Source organism: the organism of the source record quoted next, unplaced genomic scaffold (assembly GCF_019419815.1).
Source record: "Pyrus x bretschneideri cultivar Hongxiangsu unplaced genomic scaffold, Pyrus_bretschneideri_v1 Contig46, whole genome shotgun sequence".
In the NCBI taxonomy this organism is placed as follows: Eukaryota; Viridiplantae; Streptophyta; class Magnoliopsida; order Rosales; family Rosaceae; genus Pyrus; species Pyrus x bretschneideri.
The window spans coordinates 2824839-2845312 of NW_025999783.1; the positions used below are offsets into that span (position 1 = coordinate 2824839).

Here is a 20474-nt window from a genome sequence, read left to right on the forward strand (position 1 = left end):
TGGCTACTGAGGGCGCGGAGTGAAACCTCCACTATCGAAAGAGTCTCGACGCGAGAAATGTGGAGTCTCTAAATATTGGAATTCGACATCGGCAGGAGAAGGATGCAGCTGTTCAGGACCCGGAGGAGGTGGAACAGTAGAAGATCCAACGCCGCCTGAAACGCCAGGGTCACGATGGAGATGCTCTAAGAGAAGGCCGAATTTTCTCTTTAAGGAAGTGAATCTGGTGTCTGAAGCTACCTGGAGCTGTTGAGGAAGAGCTTCCAGAACAGTTTCCACGACGGAGAGGCGAGCTTCCAGGGTAGACATGCGAGAATTGTTGGTGTGGCGGGGCATACAAGAAGGAGGCCAAGGATCGAGAGGATGATACCAATGTTAGCACCAAAGACTCAGCAACCCTTTCTCAACCTGCAAGTTACCAGATAACAATGGAGGAAGAGAAGGGAAGAGACAGAGAGAGAGAAATGTTTTTGTAATTTTGTATTGAATGTTCCCAAAATATCTATTCTGCTCAACCCCACCAAATTGATTACATATATGATTCCACTAACACCAAATGCCAGCTGGCCATACGACTACCACAACTTGATTACTACTTATTACAGTACTATTAAGCTACTAATTGCAAACAGATAACCACAATCGTAACAAACAAATATAATCTTAAAAGAAATATTGAATGCCCTAGGCAGGCATTAGGTAATTGGACCTCGACTGGGATACACGGCCCATTCTTGCTCCACGACCCATTTGCCTCCAAAACCCCAGGCAAAACCCTCTCTCTCTCTCTCTCTCTCGCAGTTATTCAGCTACTGCAACACCCGCCATTGAGAAAAACCCTAAATTACTTGTGGATTTCAGTTCGGAAACGCAAAACCCCAATTGGGTTTTACAAGTTTTATGGAAGATTACACTCTCGTCGCGAGGAAGTCTTGTTTCGGCTTGCCCACTGCTTGCCCTTCATGCTTGCCCGTCTACTTCTACCTCAAACTTGCCAACGTTCCCTTCCGATTAGATTTCAACCTCACCTACCCTGACTCTGGTATCAAATCTTTCTCCATCTCTGCATATATTTAATTTTTTTTTCATTTTTTTTTTCAGAATTTTAATTTTGGTTTATGAGGGTTTGGCAGTATAGGAGGTCCGAAATTTCTTTGCTGCTAAATTTTTGGATTGGGTTTTATTTTGGTTTATTTTATATGCATTGAGTTGACTGTTTCATAGAATATTGGTTTTGGATTTGTTACTTGAATGTGTTCTTAATTCCGAACTGCTACTAATTTAGAGTTTATGATACAAATTAGTTTTGTAGTATATTGTCAAGGAAGAAGACCTTACATGGTATGAGTACACTGCCACCGTAACATTCTATGCCCATAATACAATGACATGTGGAGAGAATCTTACACATACATTCTATCATTGGCATGGTTGCTATGGCATCTATGTACCCATGCCATGCAAGTCCCTCTCGAACTGTGGATATATCGTTGGTTCTGTGAATGGTTTCTGTTATGTATAAATTTATAACGGTACAGTTGGGATATGTTACTAAAGACAATTAGGATTTGTGGGTTTGGTATCTGTTTAAATGGTCTTCTTTGTATGGTTAGGTGTATCTAGTTTGACTGGACAATCGTGCCACAGGCTCCGCCTCCGTGTTTGTGCCTTTATTAGCACAGACAACTGTGTGTTTTTTTCATCTGCTAATTATATTTGAATTGATATAATAATGGCTTTAGTTACTATGGTCGCATTTCTGTTGGTCTATTGTTTCACATTTACATTTGAGTAGGCGTGTAAGTGTGTGCATGTATTTGAAGTAGATGAAAATCATGGTATTGTTTGTGGCTTTTGTGTAGATAAAATCCCTTATATTGAATCTGGCGAGTATGTGGCCTATAATAATGAGAAGGGTGGCATTATCGAAAGACTAAAGGAGGACCGTATTGCTGATTTGGACACTGAATTTCACTCAATACCAGGATGGATATCTACAAAGGCAATGATTAGCTCCTGTGTTTCTGATGCTCTTACATATGAACTTTGGGTTGGAACTGATGGTAATTCTGCCAAAGAGATATATTATTCTGATCTCCCATGGCCAATTGGAAAGATTCTATATTATAAGAAATCTTACACTGTAAAGCAGCAACTTGGGATTACTAATGACAATGCTGAGAAAATAGAAGAAGAGGTTCTTCCTTTTTTCTCACTGATCATATTACTTTGTGTTTAGTAACAAGTGCTGTCTTGCTTGACTATTATATAAATTATGTGGTTTTTATTGATATCGAAAGTTGATGGACAGACATACAGGAGAGCCAGCCTTGCATTTGGAGCTCTGTCAAGTCGGTTGGAGGAACATAAATTTTTATTTGAAGACAGGTGATTTTCTATCCTATTCTAGGTACCTATTTACTTTTACATTGAAATCCTGGGGTGCTTGATTTTATTTTAACTTGCTTTCTTTAGTACTAATATTTTGTTACATGCAAAGTGGCAAACTGATACTATCGTGCTGATTGTGTATCTACATGTGTTGTTCCTTTTGTGCAGGCCGTCAAGTTTGGATGCAGTCTTTCTTGGGCAGGCACGTATCATTCTTCAAGCATTACCAGTAAGTCATTCTATTTGTAGGCAGACAGATTAGAAAAGTTTATATTAGCAATTAAACACCATTTACGTTGAATTAGCTCAACTATATAGTTTGAAGCTACTAAGAAGTTGAGATTCCAACTTGAATCTTGATCTTATCTTGTAGACTATTATTCTGCGTGAACTCAGAGAAAATTATTTTCTTGAATGGGAGATGAAAGAGATAGAAGGTGCTTGCCAATTGTATTATGGTACTCCGACCTAGAAAATTAAGACTGCACCATTTTCTTTGCGAGTTTATTAATCACTTTTAGCATTAAAACTTCTCTGAGCTTACAGAACCTTGTGTAAATCCTAATGCTCAACTTATTAGCGTTAATTCTAAGAGCATTATACTTCCATAGAAGTGATTATGCTTCTAACTTCCACCGTCACTTCTTCTATGAACTTCTCTTTTTCGTGGTGGTTTCTGGATTGTAATCTACTGTACAAAGAATAAACATACAGTACAATATGTATAATCCGATAGGAAGCAGAATTCTTCTACTCTCTTCTACTTTTCTTCTTGAAAAAAGAATCCTGTTTTTTATTTGGTGAAATTTTGTTTAGAAGCATGTTTAAAGCTTTTTCAACAAAATATTGCTCTTTTATGGGCCAGTGAGATTAAAATTTTGGTCTGAGCAGCTTGGATTTCAACTTGCGCTCTCAGCAATCAAAATCGGCTTGATACATACCCTTTTGCATCTGGTTTGAACTCTGACTTAATTTGAGCTTAGGAAGAGGTGCTGCAGTTATAAATGACAGTTCCAGTTGCAGAAGACTACTGTTTCCACCAAAGTGATAAATTAAAACAAAAAGAAGCGATACTGATCTGAACTTACACTCAGATGTCAGTGATTTGTGCACAAAACCCAGTTTCAGTTGGCATAAGACTACATTTCCATCAAAGTTAAAAATTTGAACAACTAAAGAAGGATACTTGTTCTGAACTCTCTCACATGCCAGTGTTTGTTGCACAAAATTCGACCCCGTGATTTAACTTTTGAGTTAGTGAAGTATAGGAACCACTTTCGCAGATTTTCTTATTAGCTTCCCATTTTGTACCTTTGTGTTCATCACTCAACTGGAATTATGCTTGATCTCCCCCTTGCCCTTCAGATTTCCTTGTGGCATTATATAGTTTCTTGTATTTTTGGCCAGAAAATGATCTATGCCCCTAGTACAGTAGATTACTGACACTTTGTGCTTTTAGGAAACATCGGTACTGCGGAGCAAGCTTTTAGAACATGAAAACCTTGTTAAGTATGCTGATAGGCTTAAGGTGGAGTTCATGGACGCAGATTCTTCATCTTCAGTCCCAAATTTTCATGCAAACTCTTCATCAGCAGCTCCTAGAAGAGGTCCTTCAAATTCGAGTGAGATACTTTTATACTCAAGACTTGTATATCTGCATCTTATTCTTTTTAGTGCTATAGTTTAATGGGATTCATTGCCTTCATTAAACCAGTTCGGTTTCCTCTATTTTTGGTTCTTTGGTGAAATCTGTTGTTATCCTTAAAACTCGAGAGTAGATTTGGCTTGCACACATGCAGTTTCTGACACCTTATTTTGCTTTAGAAAACATAGTATTTTACTTGAGTGTTTTAACTGTTAGAATATGTGCAATTTGTATGTTAGGCCTGTGTTGAAGTGGAAGCTGCATTTTGCAGCTCGTAATTTGAGATCAAGTGATACTTCATGCTTTCTGACATAACTAACACAAGAGCTGACTAATAGGGACATGGGTGATATAAATCATCGTAAAGAGTAGTTTGTAGTCTTTTTCAAGAGTTCTTTGCATGTGAAGTTCAACGTGTAAGTTTTCCAGTTGTATGAGGTAAAGGTTAAGTTATATATGTTGACCATTTTGTATATACGACATTTATGCGAATGAAATTTTATTTAATCATTTTGGTTCTATCTATGATGTTTATATCAGGGTCACCTAGCTTGCAATGCTCCTCGAATGCAATATTTCTTATGCTTTTATTTTGTTATCAGGTTCTAAGCCCAAGAGCAAACCCAAAAGGGAAAAGACAGAGGCGGAGAAAAGTTTTAAGAGCAGGGCCAGATATTTTATAATAGCACAGCTAGTTTCAGTTGTACTTTTCGTCACTCTTCTAAGCCGAGTTGATGAGGCTGATGCCGAGGTTGATGATGATGATGGCTATGAATAGTTGTGTTCTTAAGACCAGCATTTTTTACACAAAAACCAGCCAGGATTAGCAGCCTGACGACGAAGAGATATTTTCTGTAATCCCGTTCTTTCGATTTTGTAGTATGATGTGGAGAAATTTGGAAAAATAAGCACCTTTATAAATACATGATATAATTTGTTGGAAAGTTCAAGTTAGAAACCTAGAATTTTGATTTTTGAAGCATTGTTGAGAATTTTGTAAATTTCATTGAATGTGAATTGGTGAGAAGGGTTTAACTGTGATGCAATTTCATACTTACAGGTTTTTCGCCCTCGTGCGCTTCGTTTTTATTCTGTGGAAGTTACATACACTGGATTCTGGAACCCGTATTTTGACACCGGCCATTGCGCTGCTAGGATGCATTTGTTTGACTTCTAGCCGGTGTTCGAGCAACCGTATTAGGGTTTTAAACTTTTGGTGCCTCGTTGGGCCCTAGCAACGGGCGACCGAGTCTGAGTAGGTTGGACAGCCTTTGTTGATTTACCGGCGTATGATTATTTTCTTTTTATGATTGATTTATAGTAGAGGGAAGAATCGAAGATAAGACCTCGTATTGTTTTTTGGCGACAAAATATTATAGATTATTTCTTATAATTATATTGACACCGGTCACTAAACTACCCCATAAATATGAACATCACAAAGTCATAATATTGCAGCAGCTCCAGGCTTCGCCTTGTCCCTGTCCCATTGATTCACAAGCTCAGCATATCCCTCAGCCAACGCGAAAGCAAACTCTGTCAGTGAGCTCATTGTAACTGACATTCCCGCACAAAGTACCCTTACCGCGACCTCTGCCATCTTGTCTGCAGTCATTACTTGTTCAACTTCACCGGCCTCCACAATTTCCATATCCCCGCTGAACTCCTTTGCTGTTCCACCTCTGAATCTCCTTGAACCTACCCTAACTCGGCGCGAATCCTCTCTAAGCTGTTAAGTGTAGAGGGACCCCATACCAGCTGCAAAAAAATCTAGTCCATCTAGCACTGGTGTCCCACTGGAGCAAGACAATGGAAAATTTGATGTGTCGGGATCGACCCTCATGCAACGGAGGAGCCAACCTGTTATTTCTTGCACATAGTATCGTTGAGAAGTGATCCATGACTGGAACAAGGCTCTCCAGTTCCTCAGATCTTTCTCAAGATTGGCTGCTGAACGTGCTAGCTGGTTTGGATCAGCGGCTGAGATGGAAGACTGTCGTTTAGCTTCCAATTTTGACGGCGTGCCTGCTAGTAAAAGCTTGGCTTCATCTAGGCTTCATTTCTGCGACCGATGACACTGTGCCATTACCTTCCAAATCCTTGCTAACCTGGTTTAGTTAATCAATTGATTAATACAGAAGGATAATTACATGAAACATGGGGTACATATTTGAGCAAACTATTTATAAAAGCTCCATGGCATACCCTTGTACCAATTCCGAGAGTTGAGGTTGCAATTCTTCATCCCTCAAGGTTTCAATCCTCTTCGAAATAACTTCAACCGTGTGTATTGAAACCTTCATCCAAGTATGCATATCTCTAATTGCTACCCTTGTTTTTTCTACAGCGGAATGATCATCGCCTTTTACATCTTGGTTCCGTAGTTGCATCAGTTTCTTTTCATATGCAATCCGTACCATGCGCATATCAGTTCTTCATGATTTTTTGTTTATTAGTCTCTTCGACGGATAAAGTATTTTTGAGTAGAAGTAGGTGCTATTTAGAAGTAATACCTTGACTTCCTCGTAGAGTTTCTTCTCCCAAGCATATAATCTGTGCAATGTTGATTGGTGGCTACCACAAAACATGCAGGGATCCTCTGAGACATCACTACTGCTTCCATAACCTTCATCTTTAGCGTGTGAAGAATTCATTAAAAATCTGGACAATGCTGAACGAGAAGAAGCTGAGCGAAATAATGCTACTGGGTTCAACATTTTCATGGCTGCAACAAAAAATTACTTGCTATATAATAACCTGAAAGTTTAAAGAAAATACGAAAACCAAAATATTTTCTACTGCTTAACAAGCATTCATAAACCAAGTAAGCAAATCTGAGAGTTCATTGGAGAATGACAAGTACTGCTCTCTGCTAGCCTCTAACAACGCTGATACCTCATTGGCGGCATTGCAAACAATTGTGAACTGAGTATCTAATTCCTTGATAACCTCTGCCACACTCATTGGCCTTGTGTTCATGTATACAGTAAAGCCTGGTGTTTCTTCCTTAGCTTCCCGGACCTCAACAGCTCTTTCTTGGCTATTAGTTTTAACTTGTCGAGCAGTCTGAGATTGTGAAACCTCTATACTCACACTACTATGTGATGGAATTTGTGCTTCGTGGTCAATCTCAATTCCGCTATCTGTCTCCTCCTCATCAACATCTTCAACATTAACTTTTTCTCTGTGCAGTTTACATCAACTTTATCCCTTTCTTGTGGTACATTTTTCTCATGATCACATTCCTCCTGTTCGGTTTCAACTTCTTCCAAGTCAGGGATCCCTTCTTCTTCTCTGACCTGCCCTAGTCCTCTAACTTCATCATCTATGGTTCTCTGATCAAGACTATTTTGAGTGGGATAACCGTAGTATTTCTGGCCATTCATAAGGATATTCCGAAGCTGATCAACGACAGTGAAGTTCGATAACCTCACTCCAACATGAGGAACTATCACATGTGAATCTGCAGAGAAATTAAATTGTTCTACAGAATAAAAAAACACTTGGAAAACAAGGTCTGAATGCTTTTCTTTATGTTCAAGAATTGTTCTACTAAGTTTTCTCAAACACGAAACAAATTATATTAAAAAAAAAAAGAGGGAACAAAGCATATAACCTTCGGCGAAAGAACCTCCTTCTCCTACCATAACATGGAAAGAAAGATTTTATCTTTTACAATTCTTGCAAAATATTAATGGGATAAAAAGGACAAATAAAAACAGGAAAAATCATCCTCTCTTTTTCTCATTTTTCTTTTGTTTTCTTCTAAATAAAAATGTCAATGTTATTATGCAGATATGATAAACAGAGATTTTGTTGGCTCAATAAAAGAACAAACAGAAATTTCAAATTTTCAAAATAGAAAATTAAATAGCTAATACTTGCATAAACCGGAGAAACGCAATCACTCTTTTTTCTGCTTCAAGTAAAGTGAATAAATAAATTAAATACTCACCTAAATCTCATATGGACTGAAAACCAGAGCACCCTTTTCAATAACTGGAAAACTGAAAAGTTCACATTTTTTATTTGTACAAGATGAAGATTCAAGGCGAATTGAGCATACAAATGCAAAATGAAAAACCCATTACATATTATATATATATATATATATATATATATTTAAATCTAGTGCTGAAAAAAAAAAAAAAAAAGAGCTTCCCATATCAAAGAAGAAATTAAACTCAGGAAAAAAACCAGATAAATTGGGCTGATTTTTAAGAAATAATCTGCAATAAACAGAAATAAAGTAAATAATAAAACATTAAGCAGTAGATTGGATTGCAGTGGAAATGCCTTACCTGGGTATTGAATAAGAGCAGGAGGTTTGATCACTGATGAGGGAGAGAGACAGAGACGTTGGAGAAAAAGTAACGGTCAAAACTCAAGTGAGAAGAAAATACAAAACTCTAAGTTTGAGGGAAAAGAAAAAGGCGGGAACAGGCCCATGGGTAGAGAGAAATGTTTAGTTGTGACGGGAATACGGATAGTACACCACATGTTTTTATGCAAGTGGTGGAAAATTTTAATTTTTAAGTTATTAACCTTTTAACACACATAACCCACAATTTATATAGAGATATGTGGTGTACCATCTCGTGTGAAGATCATACTAGAAAATCTCTCCATGGGTAGAGAGAGAATATGACATGACTATGGGCTGGTTTGGTATTGCTGTGCTTTGAAAAAAAATTGCTTCTGCTGTGCTATGAGAATAAGCTCATTTTTACTGCTTCCCGTTTTTAGACCTGGTTTGGTACTGAGGTGATTCTGAAAAAAGCTGGTATCAAAAAAAGGTGGGAGCTGTTTTTGTGTTTGGTAAACATTCAGCTTCAGCTTTTTTCCAGAGTTTTGGGTGAAAAAAAGCCAAAAATAAGAAGCTGCAAAACCCAGCTTTGAAAAATCGGCTTTTTTTCACATCTGTTTTACATTAAAGTTTACCACACACTATAATACTGTTTTTTTTTTTCAAAAGCACTTTTACAAAAAAGTTTACCAAACACTCTGCTACTTTATTTCACAGCCGTTTATTCTCACAGCACAGCAGAATCAGCTTTTTTTCAAAGCACAACAATACCAAACCAGCCCAGTTTTTTTTCACCCAAAACTGTGAATACAAGCTTGTTTTAAGTGTTTACCAAACATTTTTTAAGCTTAGCTTTTCTTTATACCCACTTTTTATAAAAGCACCTCAGTACCAAACCAGTGCTATATCTTTGCCCTCCATGTTGCTTAAATTTCTATATATGCCATTTCGAGAACTAACAAGTCGCCAAAGCCACTTCTTGTATTTTGAAATCGGGTGATGCTGTTCACATATTCTCTCAATTTTCAATCATCGGATTGAATAAATTGACTATAATCAATAGATAAAAATTAACAAAAAATGTGTGAAGGTTCATGCTATCTTTTATAGAACTACATCCGTGGTTTCATTCTCCTTCCTAGAGATATGTAGACAATCCTTTCCAAATTCAACCATACCTCCCATCAACCCCATTCACCCCTCATCGGAGATCATGGGCAAGTCTGACTGGATTTCGCCTCCGCCCGTGGATGCCACATGAATTTGGTTCCAACAATTAGTGTTTTCATTGAGAGTGAATTCATGTTTCCCTAGTTAAATCACTCGATCAACATGCGATTCTACTTTGGCCAAACAGTGATCAACCGAAGGAATTTTGGAGTCATTTCAATTGGAGCGGATTTTTTAGTCTTTCAAGAAAATTTTATCAAAATTATAGAATTTACTTCCAAGCCGTTTGACCGTGGCAAAGAAAAAAAGGCCTAGTGCTTAACTTTTCCAGATTGATTTTTTTGGGGACTTTGAGTATTTTGAAGGTCAAGATGGCATATTTCGAGGAAGATTCCTTCTGAAGATTTGTTAAGTACATCTTAAGCTTTAAAAAGAGATATTTTTGGATGAAATCAGAGTTAATTTGATGGAAAAAATCCTATCAGTGATGATGGATTGAAGAAGCACGAACCCCAACTCTATATGATGTGAAGAAGAGTTTTATTGCAAGGCCTGAATTTTCCCAGAGGAACACAAAAATGGAGGATTTCTAACACCTTTATCTATTTTGTTCTAGTATCTTATTACCTCAAAAAGTTAAATCACTTTACCATGAAACAAAGAGCTCGACCTAACTATTTGTTATCGTTTTTTCGAAGGGGATATATGCTGATTGCACATCCCTTCTTCCTCTCAGATCATGTGGTGTGAGAAAAACTCAGTCTAACATTATTTTGGTGGAGCTAGTAACCCCAACAATGACACAACCTCTCTGACGAGAATGGTAGAGTCTTAAGACGAGGATAAGTACACTTGGGGCAAATCACTCCTAGTCAAGGTGTAAAAAGTTCAACTCTGGAACTAAGTCTCGAGTTCCATCGGAGTTCCAAACTCAAATATGAATCATGACGGGTTGACAACGCAGCATAGAGATCATACTACAACACAAAGAATTACAAAAAAGACTAAGAGAGAAACGTGTCTATGCAAGGGAGCGAAGGCATGTTTGGCCCTGTGCAGACCAGCACCTCATCGTAAGGTTGACATATAGATCTCTTATCTGAAGTGTATATGCAACTGAGTTTGAGTCCATCAACACTGCGACAGAGGAAAGTGTTTGCGCAAAGCTCTAGGGGCAATGTAATCGTGCCCAAAATTCTTCTGGCACTCGAATGATTTTCAACGAAAAGTTGACGTCCCAGACGAAATTCGATATGAGGAAAGTTGGAGACAAAAGCTAAGGTGCTCAAGATCGTTGTATCAAAGTTTTAGAATTTTCTACAAAGCCAATCTTTCCAATTTTACGTATGAAGTTAGTTTAAGCTGTATTCCCGTCAGAACTTCGCATTTATAGGAAAACAAAGATTTCATGGCCTTCCCGATTTTTTCCCATGACATGCCACCTATTCCTGGAAAGATAAGAAGTCAAGCTACAATAATCTTATTTTTACATAATTTTCTAGAAGAAAGAACATGCTCAATTCTGGCACACAAAGCAGCTGAACAACAAGGCAGCACAAACAACATAAGCAACAACACATACAACTTCCTTGATTAAACTATACTTTCTCAGAGTAGACTGGGTTTCGTTTCATACCATACATTATCGCAAAGTTATGAAAGTCAGCTGTTTGTAGAATTTTGCAGAACTCAGTTTTGAGTAACGTGAAGATGTTATTTTCGTTTTACCACTCATAGCGCATGCTTAAATTTTATGCGGGATTCCTAAAGTTCTTCCTCTGATCTCATATCAAACAACGTACAATGTGCCACAACGACCTACGAGTTCAAGATGCACATAGTCATGATTAAGTCAACGGTTAACCTAAGAGTTTCAACCAATTCAAGTTTGCTTTGATGAGCTAAAACCAATGGTCACCAGCAAAGAATTGCACGATAACTCCACATTTGTCCTCCTCCACTGCTAGCTTGTAATGGAAAAAGATAGGGGGCATACCATATGGAGTAGAAGAAAGATTTCATGAATTTGAACGATTCCTACACCACATGGGAGTTATGAATCCAGATTTCCACACTTGAAGAAGTCTGAATTGTGAATTACTTTGCTTCACTCTGAAACCATTCAGAGTAAGGTGGATCCAAGTAAGAAGTACCTTCACAGTCCGATCATGGACTCAACAAGTACGAGCGGAGAGGACCAAACAGAGCAGCGATGCCACCATCATCCTATTCTGGGGTAGTAGGTGAAGTTCGAGCACCTTCACTAGAATAACTATGCTTGTCCTACAAGACATGGAAACCTAATCCAGCAAGGAATCAACATGTTTCCTATAAGTCTGGGAGTTCCTACAATTTAAGAATTGACATGCGCCGTAAGTAATCACACTTCTAAGAGGACGCAGTATCTATTCCTAGATATCCTCTAGAACTCTCAAGGACATCATCAAAGACAAATGTGGAAAACAACTTGAAGGTCCAATCGACGGGTAAACAACCTTAGTCTAAACCATTGTATCGCTCCAAGAGATAAGTACTTTTTTTATTATATACATGATTAAATGCATGTCCATGATAGAAGACCCAAAACAGGGGATGATCGTTTCAGATCCTCGCATGCCATTGTTTGTTCTGTCTTACACCATTCATTGTGGTACATAAAATACCCTAAATTCAAGAATAATGAAGAACTTTGAAACTTCGCACCATTCATTGCCTAATCCCTAAAATTATGGTCTCACTATTGCCCTTAACTATGCTTTTGAGAATGTGCTCTGCGTTACCAAGGACAACGAGTGAATCATCCTAGAATATATTCTTCGGAATTTTCGTTGGAATGACTTTCGAACATCTTATTGATTCGAAGCCTGCCAAGTCCAGCTAGTCTTGCTCGCTTGTTTTCTAATGGTTTAATCTTTTAAAGTTTCGAACCATATTGTAAACCCTTGGTCAGAGTTCCAGATGCATAGTTGAAACGCTAGATGCAAGGCAGATTGCGCGTATATATTCCTTGAAAGACTTAAATGCCTTAGGAATATTCTTCTAAGTTTTACTCAATTCATTAAACTTGTTAGAGTAAAACACTTGAAACTTTTCATCCTTTGCTTCCTAATCGTGGAATATAATTTAATTTATCAATCTTTCCAAAGTAAGCTAACTTTGAAGTATAGTGTACTAAGGCGAAACACAAGTAAGCTTGTGGGCCAAGGACATAGTTCATCAAAACCATCCTTGGTGAAGTTGATTAGAAAAAAAATCACCTCCTAAACTTGGTGTTTATAAAGATTTTCATCGCGATATCTGGAGTACCACCTTACTCTGGTATCAGTAATTAAATAGTAAACCCATGGAAAACCTTTTGCCCTAAACTTGCGGTAATGCATTGATTAGATTAAGGATGAGAAAGTATCCAAACTTACTCGGAATGGACTCTAGATTTTAATGCCAGTTTGACATATTTGAGTTGTCTTGCTTATTGATTATGTTTGTTCTTTCAGTTTGCCCCAATTCTAGGTCAGAAATCTTTAATAGTGTAACATGTAACCAAGAATGAATTTCCTTCTCAGTTTAAATTGCTGATCCATCCCTTATGAATCTTAAATGAAAGTTTGTTAAGGACTTGGTCATTTGCATTTTGGTCGGAACCACTTTTTGAATCCTTTTGTTAAGCCCTATGTGTCGGACCTGAGCGTTTTTTATCAGACTACACTTAGCTAGCTTGGCTAAGGCATCTCCTCATATCGGAGTTCATTTGGAATAAAATTACTCTTGAGGATTTCCTAGTCTGGGTGCCTAATTCGGACCTGTTTAACACATGGTGTTGCATAATGTACTTGGCTTAGTAAGCTGGTATGGGGTAGAAGTAGTTGTACTCAAGGTCAGAGTTCAGAGCCACCCTCAGATGTTTTCTACATTGCCTTTTCGACTATTCCCTCGAATGACATAGAGCCCAGGTTTGAATGTTATAACTCACAATTGTATAATCTTTTCGGAGGCCGGATAGTGCACTGAACTTCCAGGTCAAGGCACCATATGTGTGTGCCTATAGCTTGCATTGTACTGCGCTTATTATAGCTTGAAGCTCTCAAGCTACTGACCACTTTGAATTTTTAGACTTGACTTTGTAAAACTGGAAATATTTGCTTTGTAGAAAATTCTGAAACTTTGACACAACAATCTCAGGCACCTTAGCTTTTGTCTCTAATTAGCCTTGTGTCAAATTTCATCTGAGAAGTCAATTTTTCGTTGAAAATTATTCAAGTATGTAGAATGAGTTTTAGGCACAATTACATTACCCCCCATAACTTTTGTGAGAGCACTTGCCCCAATCAGAGTGTTGATAGACTTGAATTGAGTTGTCTTTAGACTTTAGATGAAGGATCTATGAGTCGAACTTATGATGAGGTGTTAGTTCACACGGGGCCAAACTTACCTTCGCTTCCTTGCGTTGACATGCTTTTCTCTAAGTCATTTTTGTAATTCTTTGTGTTGTAGCATGATCGCTATGTTGCGTTGTAGGGGTGACTTACCCCCGGTGTACTTCTCCTCGTGTTGAGATTATGCTATATTTGAAAGGTTGTGTCGTTGGAATTACTAACTCCACTGGAATAGTGTTGGACTGAGTTAGTCCAACGCCATAAGATCTGAAAGGAAGAAGGGATGTGCAATCAGCACATATCCCCTTCGAAATAACGATAACAAATAGTTAGGTTGAGCTATCTGTTTTATGGTAAAGCAATTTAAACTTTTTAAAGTAATAAGATATGAGAGTAAAATAAATAAAGGTATTAGAAACCCTTTTTTTTTTTTGTTCCTCTACGAAAATTCGAGCCTTGCGATAAAACTCTTCTTCACATTATATGGAGTTGGTGTTCGTGATTCTTCAATCCGTCATGAAGTAATTGTCACTGCTATCATTGGTTTTATTGTCACTCATGAATATGACTTTTACCATCAAATCAACTTCGATTTGGTCAAAAAATGTCTCTTTTTAAATATTGATCTCCAAAATACCCTAAACGCCAATAAACGTCAATTTGGAAAAGTTGCGCGCTGGCCTTCTTTTCTTTGTCATGATCAAACGGCTTGGTATTAAATTCTGGAATTTTAACACAATCTTGAAGGACTCACAAATCCACTCAAATTAAAATTGCTCCAAAATTCCTTCGTTTGATCACTTTTTGTTCGAAGTAGATTCGTATGTCGATAAAGTGATTTGGATGGGGGAATATGAATTCACTCTTAATGAAAGCACCAATTGTTTGAACAAAATTCCCACACATCCGCGGATGGAGGCAAAATCCAGTCGGACTAGCCCATGATCTCGGATGAAGTGAGAATGGGGTACATTGGAGGGTGTGGTTGAATCTGGGAAGGACTGCTTGCATATCTCCGGGAAGGAGAATCAAACCATGGGTGTAGTTCTATGAAAGAATGGTGTGAACTGTCCTTGACGAATAGCCTATAGAGGGGTGTTAGGAGATAAGTTCTCCATGGAAATTGGCCAACAATTTGACAAAAAACTTGTCCAACCTGGAAATCGGTACGAAAAATAGAAACAAAGACCTTAAATTTCTTGTCCCAGCAATTGCAAGATGAGGATAAATATATTGAAAACAAACTCACCTTAAACTTCTTGTCCCAGCGATTACAAGATGAGAATAAAATGTTGAACACGAACTCTATAAATTTGGACCAAATGTTTTCGTCAGTTTCGACAAAACGTTCACAAATTCTGAACGAAGACTGAAAATAGAGAGCTGGATCCAAATCCCTCAACAAACCAAATCCCAATTTAATCACAACTATTATGTAACCAAAACAACAAAGGATTTGACAGGACGACAACAAAATGAAAAGAAAGAGACCACAAATTCACGATGAAGAAAACAAAGTTGAAAGGTAAAAGTGAAGGAGACGAAATCGAACCATCCAGATAAATGATGGCCAGCACGTGGCATTGATGGACAAAACGGACAAATAACTGTAGAAAACAAACAAACAAACAAACAAACAAACAAACAGTGGAGCTAACAAAGCAGAGCCGAAGGCATTTTTGCCCTTTCACTATTAATGAACAGTGCTGAAAAACTGAGTTTTAGTATATGTATGATTTATGTTATCCATTTATAGTTTATATTCAAGTGACCCAAGTAGTAAATAAGTAAAGCTAGTGATATGGACTATTTAGTAATTTACATTCAAGTGATCCAAGTAGTAAATAAGTAAAGATAGTGATATTTATTATTTACTATCACAATCAAATAATAGAAGGTCATTCTTTATAAGTCTTCGATTTCATGTTATGACAAAAAGAATGCTACTTTATTTGTTTTGTTGTGAATTTATTTTATGTTTTTAATTTGCATTGAATTGAGAGTGTAAAGGTTTTTGAAAGAGTTATAAATATTTGAAGTTTAATGAAGTTCTATGGAGTTTCATAGACTCCATGGGAATTCATTCAAAATCTTAGGAGGAGAGGCTTGATTTCTTAAAGCCTAAAATACACTATAATATTGTTCTAAATCCATCAAAATTCTTAATTTTTTTTTGAAAAACTTTAAAATCAATTCCTAATTGAATACACATAAAGTTTTATGCACTACTATAAAATCCTGATTGAATCCATCTAAATTTCTTTAGAGTTTTATGAACTCCTAGATGGATTCGTTTAAAATCTTGATTTAATACCCTTGAATTTATAAACTTATTTAAAATCTTTTAAACTCCTAATTGAATACAATGAATTGCGATAGTTTCTTTCAACGCTCTTCTATATGCAGCATAATAAGCAAACCAAACCAACAGAAGTCGTATGTATTAAGTAGATGTTTAATATTTATTCAAATATTTTTTTTTTGAACAAACTCATTCAAATGTTATTGGATCTAAAACTTGTATGCTTTTTTACGAGCATCACAAATAGTTTGAGAACATAGTGCGAGAACTGAAGTATTTTGTGTTGTAAAATTGACATTTGTTTAAAAGAGCATTAGTTATGGTGTTTCCTTGTCTACTTGTGAGGGTGTAGAGAAGTCTTGAGCAATGTGTTAAACCTAACACATTCATGTATAATAAAACACCATTGAACTCCTTGAGAAGACATCTTCCTAGCATAACAAGGACTGCAATTGCAGCAAGCTCTCCTCAAACACTTTGGACTTCGAAGGTTGGTCTTCTGCACACTCACCACCACTGTATTACTCAAACCTATGGGGAGTTCTCCAAGTATATGTATCGGTGGTGTATGCAGGGACTTTCCCTTGGTATTTATACTATTACAACCGTAACATACATTCCCATAATCATACACTAGGATTCCTTATTGTACAAGTATATAATCTACCAAATATGAATCCAAATAGGATAGTATCAAGAGCCTTTATTCTCCAATTATAACCAGGTTATATTCCTTAACTTGGAGTCCAAGTTATAGCTTATAACTAAACCCTAATCACACTTACATTCCACATCAATCCTTATTAACTATATTGACCTATTAGCCATTGAATTAGAATCTAACATCCAACATTCTCCCACTAGGTCAATTAGTTAATTCAAAAAAGACCTTTAATGAATTTGTAAGTATGATTCTTTATTGGCCAATGGATTCAGTTAAGCTAATAAGCTTCTTGCATACTTTAGTCAAGTAAAGATTACTTATTCAGAACTATCAGAGACTATGAACTTACATAAGTGTTCATGTGCTCTTATAATCACTGAATAAGACCCTCACTTACATGAAGTAATCAATCATAGACTTGGTACAGAAGTGAGCCATATAACCATGAGTCGAAAGCACCAACTCCGTCACTTCCAGGTCCACTTAATCAACCTTATTTATGACTGCTTAATGTTTCCTATGAAGCTTTCAAGCTATGAGAATAGCTCACATAGATTTTCATGAAAAACTCAGTACATATGCTAATCAATCTCCCGACACTACTAATTGCAGCTAATAACCTTTTGCTGCTACATTGTCTCGCTGTAATACATATCAGTTGCTTATGATCTTTTAACAGCCTTTATTTCCAACAGAAAATAAGAACTAGAACTATATTTAAACAATGTATGAATTGCTAAAGCAGCATCATTTTATTAAACATTCAATTCAACCAAAAGCAGCAACTAGCTAAACACAAAACCAAACTTACTACTCATAGTCACAATAATAAGTAGCATGCATAATTATACTACATACTATCACTACTCCTACTAGTTCAACAAATCTAGGGTTGCAGTCACTCCCATATTGACTGCATGCTTATGAAAAAACCGCATTTGATAATACCTTAATGAGTAGATCAGTAAGCATTGCATGAGTGCTAATGTAATCAACCTTGATCTCTTCAGATTTTACTTTCTTCCTTGTCAACGCATATTTGGTGTTCAAGTGCTTAGTTCCAAGAGACCCTTTATTATTCTTAGAATATAAGACATCAGCCTTGTTATCACACCAAATTTGAACAGGCTTTGCTATGGAATTCATGATCTTGAGGCTACTGATGAAGTTTCTCAGCCATATAGCTTGTGATGTAGCTTCATAACAAGCTACAAACTCAGCTTGCATGGTAGAAGTGGCAACAGTATCTTGTTTCACACTCTTCCATGACACTGCCCTATTTGCCAACATGAATATATAACCTGAAGTTAACTTAAGTGAATCAAGGCAACTTACAAAGTCTAAGTCACTATAGCCTACTAGTTCAAGTTTTGAATCCTTCTTAGACACTAGTTGGTACTCCTTTGTTCTCTGTAAGTACCTCAAAACTTTCTTGGCAACTAACCAGTGTACATTACCATGATTAGACTGAAACCTTCCTAATATGCTAATAGCATATGCAATATTAGGTCTAGTACATACCTATGCATACATGAGACTCTCAACGAGGGAAGCATAAGGCTTGCTAGCCATTTCTTTCTTCTCAAAATTTGTCTTGGGGCACTGATCCTTACTGAGCTTTTCTCCCTTTGTCATGGGAACATCACAGCCATTCGAGTCTTCCATATTGAACCTCTTAAGTACATTTTCAATATATGCTCTCTGTGATAAACCAAGCAGTCATCCACTTCAATCTCTTGTGATCTGAATACTAAGAACAAAAGTTGCCTCTCCCATATCCTTCATCTCAAAACGCTTGGACATAAATGTCATGGTGTCACTTAGCAATGATACATTATTGCATGCTAGTAATATGTCATCTACGTAGAGAATGAGAAAAATAAAACAGTTGCCATTTATTTTCATGTAAACACACTCATCACTAGGGCTATCTTCGAAACCATGTGATGAAACAATCTCATCAAACTTCAAATACCACTGTCTCGAGGCCTGTTTCAATCCATAAATAGACTTGTTAAGTTTACAAACCAAATTCTCTCTCCCTTCTTGAATGAAGCTCTCTGGTTGCTTCATGTAGTCCATTTGATGTAGGAGCAGATCAAAATGAGCCACTATGCCATGATCACTCTAAAAGAGTCTTTTGTAGAGACTAGAGAAAATGTTTCATTGTAATCAACTCCTTCTTGCTGAGTGTATCCCTTAGCTACAAGCCTAGCTTTGTATCTTTTGATATCACCATTGGAGTCTCTCTTAGTCTTGTAAACCCACTTGCAGTCTATTGGTTTGATTCTTTGTGGTAGCTCAACCAACTCCCACACTTTGTTCTTATTCATGGAATCCAGTTCTGATTGCATAGCTTCTTGCCAATATGCATTACTGAGACTCTCAACTGCCTTCTTGAAGCTTAATAGATTTTCTTCTTGGTTACTGAACTCAATTTCTTGCAAATACACAAGGAAATCATTTTAGATTGCAGGCTTTCTTGTGCGGATAGATCTTTTGGTTTTCATGCTCACATGCTCAAGGTTCTCTTTTTAAATAGCTGGTATGGTGTTTAACTGCACAAGTTCTTCTACAATCACTTCATCTTGTTGAACAACTTTTGTTGGTTCTATAACTTGATCACTTTGCACTGGAATTGGTACAACAACTTCATCTGTCACAACATCACCTAGATTTTCTTCTTTCATTGTTATGGTCTCTTCATTCCAGTCAAGATTTTTCCTCCCACTCATCATCATTAGCTTCTTCAATGAACTTGGCTCTCCCAGTTTCAATGAATCTTGAAGTATGATTGGGGCAATAAAGCATGTAACCCTTGGTTCTTTCTGGATATCCTACAAAGAAGCATGTGATTGTTCTAGGGTCTGGTTTCTTCTCCACTAGATTGTATGTTCTTGCTTTTGCAGCGCATCCCCAAATTCTCAAATGACTTAGCATTGGTTTTCTGTTAGTCCACAACTCGAATGGTGTCTTGGGGACATACTTGCTAGAGACTCTATTTAGCAAGTAGTTTGTAGTTTTGATTGCTTCACCCCAAAGAAAGGTAAGCAGTTTCGAATTACTCATCATGCTTCTCACCATCTCGATCAAGGTTCTATTTCTTCTTTCACTAACTCCATTTTGCTCAGGGGTGCATGGATTGGTGTATTGAGCAACAATTCCATGCTTTTGCACAAACAATGCAAAAGGACCAGGCTGTTTTCCAGATTCACTGAACTTTCCATAATACTCTCCACCCCTATCAGACCTTACTACCTTGACTTTGCAGTCTAATTGATTCTATACTTCTGCCTTATAAATTTTGAAGCAGCAAAGGCACTAGACTTCTCTGTCAACGAGTATACATACCCAAACCTAGAAAAGTCATCTGTGAATGTAATAAAATACTTGTAGCCATTGTGTGTTTGTGTTGGAAAAGGTCCACAAATGTCTTTGTGGATTAGTTCTAACAGCTTTGTACTTCTAGTTGAACCCTTTTTCTTCTTGTTTGTCAATTTTCCCTTAATGAAGTTGGCACAAATTTTGAAATCACCATAGTTCAGTGATGGTAGAATTTGTTCTCTAGTTAATCTTTGCATTCTCCCTTTTGAAATATGCCCTAATCTTTTGTGCCATAACTT

The 20474-nt window shown here is 37.1% G+C and overlaps 1 protein-coding gene and 1 pseudogene across 1 annotated transcript; one reads left to right on the forward strand and one right to left on the reverse strand.

Annotated features, from left to right (window-relative positions):
- Positions 1 to 752: 752 nt before the first annotated feature.
- On the forward strand, positions 753 to 5082 carry LOC103937040 (mitochondrial outer membrane import complex protein METAXIN). Its single transcript, XM_009346948.3, has 6 exons — positions 753 to 1042; positions 1863 to 2197; positions 2312 to 2388; positions 2560 to 2620; positions 3851 to 4013; positions 4639 to 5082. Exons 1-6 carry the CDS (start codon positions 901 to 903, stop codon positions 4812 to 4814), a joined length of 954 nt encoding a protein of 317 aa, XP_009345223.2. The 5' UTR covers positions 753 to 900; the 3' UTR covers positions 4815 to 5082.
- Positions 5083 to 5149: 67 nt separating this feature from the next.
- LOC103937050 lies at positions 5150 to 18516 on the reverse strand (annotated as a pseudogene).
- Between the last annotated feature and the right edge of the window lie 1958 nt (positions 18517 to 20474).

Coding starts and splice junctions, on each gene's coding strand:
- LOC103937040 (XM_009346948.3), top strand. CDS start 901: ATGGAAGATTACACTCTCGTCGCGAGGAAGTCTTGTTTCGGCTTGCCC. Junction 1,043..1,862: donor CCTCACCTACCCTGACTCTG/GTATCAAATCTT, acceptor GCTTTTGTGTAG/ATAAAATCCCTTATATTGAA. Junction 2,389..2,559: donor AAATTTTTATTTGAAGACAG/GTGATTTTCTAT, acceptor CCTTTTGTGCAG/GCCGTCAAGTTTGGATGCAG.